Source organism: Onychomys torridus, chromosome 6, assembly GCF_903995425.1.
Source record: "Onychomys torridus chromosome 6, mOncTor1.1, whole genome shotgun sequence".
Taxonomy (NCBI): domain Eukaryota; kingdom Metazoa; phylum Chordata; class Mammalia; order Rodentia; family Cricetidae; genus Onychomys; species Onychomys torridus.
The window spans coordinates 18,479,764-18,489,432 of record NC_050448.1 but is presented as its reverse complement, the minus strand read 5'-3'; the positions used below and the strand labels follow the sequence as shown (position 1 = coordinate 18,489,432).

At 43.7% G+C, this 9,669-nt stretch overlaps 1 protein-coding gene across 1 annotated transcript; it reads right to left on the bottom strand.

Annotated features, from left to right (window-relative positions):
• Positions 1-5,945: 5,945 nt before the first annotated feature.
• LOC118585573 (protein SPT2 homolog) lies at positions 5,946-7,865 on the bottom strand. The gene has a single exon (XM_036190252.1). The coding sequence runs from the start codon at positions 7,863-7,865 to the stop codon at positions 5,946-5,948; it is 1,920 nt and encodes a 639-aa protein (XP_036046145.1).
• Positions 7,866-9,669: the final 1,804 nt, after the last annotated feature.

Here is a 9,669-nt window from a genome sequence, read left to right as displayed (position 1 = left end):
GAGAAAGCCTGTATCAAAAAACAAACAAAAACAAACAAACAAGAATGAGACCAGGATATCCAACCTCCCCTCTCTTATTCAATACAACGCTGGAGGTCTTGGCTACAGCAGTTAGATAAGAGAGAGAGATAAGAGGGGTCACAATAGGAAAGGAAGAACTCAATTATTGCCATCACAGATGACATGATTCTTTGGTTAAAAGACCCAACTGAGTCTACTAGAAAACTCTTAGATTTAATAAACACAATAAAGTTGCAGGGTACAAAATTAGTATTTAAAAAGTAGCTTTCATTTATACCAACAGTGTACTCTCCGAGAAAGAAATTAGAAAAAAAAAAAAAGATATTCCATTCAAAATAGCTCCAAAAAATTAAGTATTTAAGAATATATCTAACTGAAGAAGCAAAAGATGTCTCCAAGAAACTCCAAGAGATTGAAAAAGTAAATCACAGAAGGTAACAGACAATGGAAAGATGCTCCTAGGTTGTCATACATCTAGATTGCAGAATTAATATTGTGAAAATGATTGTGCTACCAAAATTAATTTACACATTTAATACAATGCCTATCAAAAATCCATTGTCACGTTTCACAGGCTTGGGGAAGAAATCCAAAAATTTGTGTAGAACCACAAAGACCCATGAGTAGCCGAAGCAGTCCTAAGGGGTGAGAACACAGCCAGAGTTGTTACAATAGGCAACTCCAATTATACTACAGAGCTATGGAGATAAAGACAGCCTAGGCAGGGACTACACGGGAAAACAGGTGGAATCGAACAGAGGACCTGGAAACAAATGACAAGACTATGCCCGCTTCATTTTTGAAGAAACAAAAATATACTTTGTATATGGGGGGGGGGGGGGGGGATAGTCTATTCAACAAAGGATGCTCACAAGACTGGATTTATACCTGAGAAGAATACATTTAGATTCTAAATGAAGGTGGAGAATGCCTTCATTTGAAGCCTAAAACACTGAATCTAGAAGAAAGCACAGAGAATACTTTTAAAGAGATCTGGGGTAGCACAGGAACTAGCACCAAGTATCAGCAGATAGGATTTCATGAAAATCAAAGGTTTCTGTGCATGCTAATATCCAGAATTTACAAGTTGTAGAAATTAAATGCCAAGTAAATGAAAGTGTCAATCAATAAAATAAGCAAGTGAGCAGAATAATATTCAAAGAAAGAAACACAAATGGCCAATAATTATTTTTAAAAGTATTCAATGTCTCTAGCATCAGGAAATTGAAAATTAAACCAACTTTGAGATTCTACCAGTCAGAATGAATGTGATCAAAACATGTAACAACAAATGTTGGAGAGGTTGCAGAGAAAAATGAACTTGTATTCAGTGTTGGTGGGAGTAAAAATTAATGCAGCCATTATGGAAATCAGTTTAGATATTTCTCCAAAAAAATAAGAAGCAAAAAAAGTAAGATTCTCTTACTAGATTCCATCTTTTAAATGTTTCCAATGTTTCATCAACTGAGGTGAAGTGATAACACCATCAGAGGTTTACAGGCATGAGGACCTGAGTTCAGTCCCCAGAATCTACATTCCACCAGGTTTAAATGAATCCCCAGGGGAATCTTGGCCCTGGAGGAGATGGGAATGGAGGGGAGGGGATGGGGGGGAAGGTGGGGGCTGGAGTGGGGAGGACAGGGGAACCCATGGCTGATGTGTAAAATTAAAACACAAATATAATAATAAAAAATAAATAAATAAAAATAAAATAAATAAATAAATAAATAATCATTTTAACTAAAAATAGATAAATAAGCAAGTATAATGGAGCACACATGTCAGCCTAACCTTAGGAACATGCAGGTCTCTGGGGCCCATTGGCCAACCTGATTAGACTGACCAATTCCAGGCCGATGAAAGACCTTGTTGCAGAAAACAAAGTAGATGACACCAGTTTCCATCAGTTCCCAAAAGCACAAGACTGCAAACCACTCCTCCAGGGTTTGAGCCTTTCGAGAAGACTCAAGGTCCAGCCCAGAGTACTGCTTCAGGCATACCGCCCCAGTAGTGACTGTAAACTGGAACAGTGCATGACCAGAGAGCTTACAGTCAGCAACACAGCACAGCTGTAGACCATGTTCCTGGGACTGTGGGCCATGGAAGTAGAAGCCGTCACTTTTCTCCCTTACAGCTAGTGTCTCTGGGGAAGAGCACATGCTCTGTTAGAAAAGCATCTGGCAGCCATAGTCCCCCATGAGAGCAGAAAAAGCACAGCCGCTAGAATGGAAACAGGAGCAGAAGAGGAGAGTCAGCTCGTTAATGAAGCTGTGGGAAAAGCTTAAGCTCTTTAATAAAGATAAATCTGGTTCTAATGAAAACAAGAGGCCTCTGGAAGCTCTTTTGGTTGGCAAAACCCTGTAAAATGCTAGTGCATGGATTGGTAGACTGACATTCCCATGATCCTTTGGACCGAAATGCAAATTAGCACAAGCTCCCTGGGAAAAAGATGGACAGTGAGTACCTGATCCTTGAAAGTACTCATGGCCACTATGGGGAAACCTACTACAATTATTCTGTTAAATAACAATAGCCATAAAACAACTTCTAATGGCATATCACTACACCCAGAGATGAGAACCTCACTCAACACTCGGAGAAGCTGCTTCCTGCAGTCAGTGGGAATTAACACAGAGACCCACAACTGGACAGAGTGCCAAGAGTGAGAGACTTTGGAGCACTCAGTCCTAAATGGGATGTCGTCATCAAACCGCTCCCTTCAAGGCTCAGATCTACAAGGAAGAGGAAGCAGGAAGATTGTATGAGCCAGAGGTGGTGGATGAATCCAGAGACAGCGTGTTCTAGATGCGTCAGGATTGGTACACACATGGACTCTAGAAACTGTGAGAACCATGCACAGGACCTGCACAAATTCAAGCCAGACGAAAATTCCAGTAGGGAAGGGATGTAGGTAAAAATTCCCACCTAGCCAAGAATCTATTTGTAATTGTAGCTGCCCGGGGAGAAAGTCAGTTTTCACTTCAGTAGAGTGACACTGGGTATATCAAGCACACTCGATGCTCAGTACTTGTCCAATACAATCAAACTCCATGTTTTCTTGTGCTATTTGTTGTTGTTGTTGTTTTTGTTTTCTTAAGGGAGAAAGAACATGATTTTGGGAGCTGGAGGAGTATCAGGGAGAAGTTGGAGGAGGTGAAAGAGTATGATACAAATACGTTGTATGAAATTCTCAAAGAATAAATAAAAACCATGGCCAGGGAGACACACAAAGTGGTTGTCTTACAAGTGTGAGGACCTGAGTTCAAACCTCCAAACCTGTTTTTAAAATCCAAGCATGCATGGTGACACACTTGTCATTGAAGTGATGGGGACCTGTGGAGACAGAAGCCCTGGGGCCTCCTCTGCAGCCAGTCAAGTCTACCTAAGCAACAAGGCAACAAGAGACCCCATCTCCAAAATAAATAAATAAATAAAATAAAATCTCTCTAGGTGTTGAGATTGCAGGTGTCCCTGTTAGTTGCTGTGATAAAATACCATGGCCAAAAGCAATGTGTGGAAGAGTTGATCCTGGCTTCCAGCTCCACAGGGGCAGTCTATAATTGTGGGGCTGGCATGGCAACAAACAGCCAGAGCAGGAAACTGAGAGATCACATCTCAGCTACCCAAAGGAAGCAGAGAAAACAAGCTGGAAGCAGAGCAAAGCTCTAAACTCTCCAAGCCTGCCGACAGCAGCGCTTCCTCCAGCATGGCCCCCACCTTCTGAAGTCCCATAGCCTCCCAAAACTTTGCTACCAATGGAGACCAAATGTCCCAACACATGAGCCCGTAGAGGACACTTCTCTTTCAGACTGCCACAGTCCTGTAGTTGGTTTCATGGTGAGGTAATACAAGTCTCCTTTTTCAGTCCTAGTTACTCGTCATCTTACTATGGCTATAAAAGATAAATCCTCTCACAATTAACCGGCTATGCGTTGCTATCAAAAATCAAATATCCATGCATGTTATACATCTGTCTGTCTTAGTTTCTTTTCCTCTCACTGTGATGAAATACTCTGATTAAAGCAACTTAGTGGGGAAAGGTTTTATTTTGACTGACATTTCTAGGGTCTAGTCCCTGCCTGGAGGAAAGAGGCTCAAGACAGACAGACAGACACATTGCATCTGCAGTCAAGAAGAGAGCAATGTAGCATGAATCTTAAAAGGTCTTAATAAAAAACAAACCCAGCGCTGGGCAGTGGTGGTGCACGCCTTTAATCCCAACACTCGGGAGGCAGAGCCAAGCGGATCTCTGTGAGTTCGAGGCCAGCCTGGGCTACCAAGTGAGTTCCAGGAAAGGTGCAAAGCTACACAAAGAAACCCTGTCTGGTGGGGGAGGGGGACCAGAGCCAGGTATTGGGGTGAACTGTGAAAGATCAGAGAGACAGAACCATCCACAGCCACCTCACCTCGCCCAGTCTCCTCGGACTGGAAGCCTCTCAGTCCTCTCACAGAAGGGATCTCAGCTGAACTGCTTAGGTCCGGGTCCTCGCACCTTGTATACCTTTCTCGGCCCTGACATCACTTCCTGGGATTAAAGGTGTGTGTCTTTCCGGAGCAAAGACGTGAGATTTCAAGTGCTGGGATTAAAGGTGTGTGCCACCATGCCTGGTCTCTATGTCTATCTAGTGGCTGTTCTGTCCTCTGACCCCAGATACGTTTATTAAGGTACACAATATATTGGGGGACACAATACCACATTTCCCCTTTTTGTCTAAAATTTTAAAAAGCTTAAAACTAATACAAGAAAAACTATATCCAATAAGTACATACAATATATACAGTCAAGAATTATATTAACAATGTCTAGTCCATTAACATTTGACAAATTCAGATAAAAATTTTCATTACTTATCCTATTTAAAACAAGTAGTTCCTTTTTAAAAGTAGATTCAAGGACCCCCCCCCCCTTTAGTCTTATCATATCCATATTCTCTTTTTTTGAATAACCATCTTTCTTTAATAAAAGGAATTTAAAAAAAACACCAAAGACAAAAAGAAAACAATCCACATAGTCAGGGCCTCATCTACGTCATACTAAGGTCAACGTGACAGGAAGCCTGAAAGGAAAACTAGAAAAGAATATTTCTTGTTCTGGCAAACTTTGTATTTTAACTTAGAAAAATTTTATTACCTAATCATATAAATTAAGAATGCTTAATATCCAATCCACAAATAACACTGAATACAATATAATTCTATTTTGTATGTCAAAGTATGAAATAGCTATAAAGCCCACTCTTTGCTGGGTTTTCAATTCAAACAGAGACTGGGACAGGTCACTTTATTGCTGGCAGTATTCACAAAAGGGCTGGGTCCTTCATAAGGACAAGTCTGACTGGGATCCGGGTAGTACCCTACTCACACATCAATCTTTTTCTCCTTTTAAAGTAGCAAAGGAACAATAAAAGACCAGCTGACTGGTGAGTGACCCCCCATTAATGTGCATAGTTCATCAGGATCAAAGCCGGCACCCATGAATGGTTAACTTCGTCAGAGCACACGACAAGCATCGTATCATCTGTATTACAGATTCCACCCTGATGCCGGGCAGTGGTGGCACAAGCCTTTAATCCCAGCACTCCGGAAGCAGAGGCAGGAGGATCTCTGAGAGTTCAAGGCCAGCCTGGGCTACCAAGTGAGTTCCAGGAAAAAGGCACAAAGCTACACAGAGAAACCCTGTCTCGAAAAAACAAAAAGAGAGAGAGAGAGAGAGAGAGAGAGAGAGAGAGAGAGAGAGAGAGATTCCACCCTGGACTATTTGAAAACACGGTATACTCAAATGATGGCCTGCAGATGACAGTATGCTTTCCTTCATTCCTTCCTCTTGAGTGCTCACGTGTAAATCTAAACTGATAAGGGCTTGTTCAGTCTGAAGGCAGGAAATCCTTGCAGCAGTATCCCAGAATTCACAAATTCAGCAGCAGCTAATGGCGCTTCAGCTTCTTGGCCTTTTGATGTCTCATTTCTGCTAAGTCCTCCTGAATACCTAGTCTTAAGCTCTTGGCTTCCTCCTTCTGCTGCTCCTTCCAGCTGCTCTCCATGAAACGTAAGGCATAGTCACTCTCATCTTTATACGTTTTTCGGTCATAGCCAAAGATTTCCCGAATGTGCTTGGATATTTCTTCCTGAGGTTCTCCTCCATCTTTGATGAAATCATCCATTTCCGAGTCATATTCATCATCATCTTCTTCTTCTTCACACTCTCGAGGCCTTTTGTAGCCAGTAGGGAAGTGGAGCCTTTGAGGACCTTGGGCAGATCTGTAGCCAGACAGCAGAGGCTTCATTCCATTTATCTGTTCATTGCTTGACGGACTAGCAATATTCTCCGAAGAAATTGTTTCTGAGACAACCGTGCACTTGGGTTTTATGGGGAGGCCTGGGCTACTAACTGTTGGTCTGGGGCCAATGACTGACAGCCCAGAGGAGCCTAAGCTGCTTGTTGGTCGTCGAATGTCATGTGAACTGTTTACAGGCCTCCCAGGACCTCCAGAACTGCTGGTAGGTCTCCCAGAAATACTAGGGCCACTGATGGGTCGCCCAGGGCCAGTTGAGCTGCTTGCAGGTCGTCCAGGCCCATTTGTGCCATTGACTGTGCGTCCGGAGGGATGTGCATTGCAGGCCAGCTTTCTGATCCCACTGACTGACTGTTCAATTCCTGAGCTGGAGCCGCCATCCTGGCGCCTGGGCATAGCGCCAGAACTAACTGTAGGCCGAGCTGTCCCTGGGCTAGGTTGCCCAGAAGCTGAGCCGGAGTCACTGCTTGGCTGTCTGGTACTTGGACTCTTAGCTTTGTTGTGTGAGAGAACTGTGGGCCCAGGCTTGGAATGGCTGGGATGAGAAGGAAGAGGAGTTTTGGCGTCGTGCTCAGAAGCAGATTTCTGAGTCCCACTAGCAGAAGTCTTTGGGACACTTGGTAACCAGGTGCTGGGGTGGGGCTTTCCAGTCCCATTGGAGACAGGTCTGTTGTGACCTTCCCGAAGTGAGGGCTGGGAACTACTGCCAGATCCTGCCTTGGTCCTCTCTCCTGGCGTGGATTTGGATGAAGACAAAGCTAATTGTCTTTCATTGGCTGTGCTGGGTCTGGATTTCTTCTCGGCGTGAGGAAAGGGCAATCCTTCGGAAGAAAGCTGCCTGTCCGCAGAACCCTTGTTGGGTTTTGTACCCGCGCTGTCTTTATGAGACAGTGCCCTTTTGGACACAGGCAGAGGTAGTTCGGCATCTGTTTCGGGTTTGTTTTTCCTACGCTTCCGTTCGAGAAACTCTCTCTCCCTAAGTTCCTCGGCAGTCATGGGCCGCTCCTCTGCTTTTTTCACAACCTTGATCTCCACAGGTTCAAACTGCTTCTTCTCCGCTAACCTCATTAAGTCAGTGAAGCTCATGGGTGGAGGGGCACTTTTAAGGGGGGCGTTTGGTTTGCTTTCAGCTTTGGGAGGCTCCAACTTAGCTTGACTGTAGTCCAGGAACTGCTCCATCTCATACTTTTGGTCAGTTCCCCGGTTCAGGTGGCTTTCTACTGTCTGCCTCTTCTTTGACTTTTTCTCAATAGGAATCCCGTCGTAACCATGAAAATTGTCCTTTGTCCTCTTCGCCATGGCTCTTGCTCTCTTGTCATGTTTGAGCTCAATTCGCTTTTTCTGTAGCTCTTCTTTCCTCCTTTTCTCCTCTAAAGCTTCCCGTCTAAGCTCCTCTTCCTTCCTCCTAAGGAAAGCCTGCACAGCTGCCGGCTGGACACCTTTAACTTTGGGGTCTTTCTTGGGAGGCCCCACTGCCAAACTATACCTTTTCGGTACATGGTTGGCAGCTTGTCCTTTGGAAGCGATCAAGAGGATTTCCCTGAAGTCCATGTCTGGCCGAAGAGAAACTCCCTGCTGGGTCGGGGACTCGGGACAGGACGAGGACTTGGGAGGGGACGGGGCAGACATGAGTCTTAACGCTGCGTCTAGCTCCGCTGACTGGCTTGCTTTAGTGGCTCCTCTGCCGCCGCCTCTCTGCACGGGCCAGGAGTAGCACAAATCTTAAAAAGTCTTATTTATAAAAACAAATCCAGAGTCAGGTATTGGGGTGAACTGTGAAAGATTAGAGAGACAGAACCATCCACAGCCACCTTACCTTGCCAATTGCTCAGCTGATCCGGTTTCCTCGGACTGGAAGCCTCTCAGTCCTCTCGCAGTAGGGATCTCAGCAGACCTGGTTAGATCCTGGTCCTCACGCCTTATATACCTTTCTCTGTCCTGACATCACTTCCTGGGATTAAAGGCGTGTCTTTCCCTAGCAAAGAGGTGAGATTTCAAGTGCTGGGATTAAAGGTGTATGCCACCACTGCCTGGATTTGTTTCTGTCCTAGACTGAGTCAATCATCTTATGGTGATATTTTATTTGTGCTGAAATGTGATTTTATTTATATGTTAATAAAGTTGCCTGGGGATCAGAGCTAAGAGCGAGCCATGAAGCAGAAGTCCAGTAGTGGTGCACACGTCCTTAATCCGATCACTTGGCAGGCAGAATCTCTGTGTTCAGAGACACAGCCAGCATAGTGACACACACCTTTAATCCCAGTACCCATAGAGACCTGGAGGTCTGAATAGACAAACAGTGATGAGGAAGTCATATGGCTGGGTTTATAGCCAATGAGAAGGCAGAACGGAAAGGCGATAAAAAAAGACAGGACACAGAAAGAAGGTCTCTCTCTCAGGGGAAGGACAGCAGTGAGTGGTAAGATAAGGTGGTCTTAGCTCTTGACTACTGCTCCATCTCTGGGCTTTTAACTCTTTATTTGGCTCTGTGTTTCATTTTTAATAAGACCATTTATAATTACATCTACACAATTTCATGTAATCCAGGGTGAATTTGAACTCACAGAGATCCAGATGTACCTCTGCCTCCCAAGTGCTAGGATTAAAGGTGTATGCCACCACTGCCTGGCAAAATTTTAAAATTAATAAAAACAAACTACTGCAAAGTTGACTCTTTTAATCCTTGAATATTAATGTCTCATTTTATTGTGATCATTAAATCTTTTTATGCACCATAATTCTATAAATTTCCTATCCAGATCTTGAAGTTTGTTAAGATGTTTCCAGGTGTCTGGTATTTTCACAATGTCACTAAGGATATTTTAACGCCATTTGATAAGTGCTTGCTTTTGGTTCATAGGAAAACAATTTGTTACCTATTTTATTTTGTGGTCCAGATGTTGACAGCAAGCTTCTTCCTCGGTCTTTCTTCAGCTTATTATTTATTTATTTATTAATTCATTCATTCATTTATATATTTATTTTTTTATTTTATTTTTGGTTTTTTGAGACAGGGTTTCTCTGTGTAGCTTTGCACCTTTCCTGGAACTCACTTGGTAGCCCAGGCTGGCCTCGAACTCACAGAGATCCACCTGGCTCTGCCTCCCGAGTGCTGGGATTACAGGTGTGCGCCACCACCACCCGGCTCATTTATTTATTTAGAAAAAATCTCTCAGTGAACCTAGTACTTCCTGACTTAGCTAGTGTAATTGGCCAGCAAGTCCCAACTGTCTCTACCTGTCTGGTTCTGGGGTTGTATGAGCATACACCACACTCAACTTTTTAGGTGGGTCTTGGGGATGTCAACTCAGATTCTCAAGCTTATATACCAAGTTCTTTGCCAACTGAGCCATCT

What these genes read in the sequence shown, in the direction of transcription:
- LOC118585573 (XM_036190252.1), bottom strand. Translation starts at nt 7,865, where the DNA reads ATGGACTTCAGGGAAATCCTCTTGATCGCTTCCAAAGGACAAGCTGCC.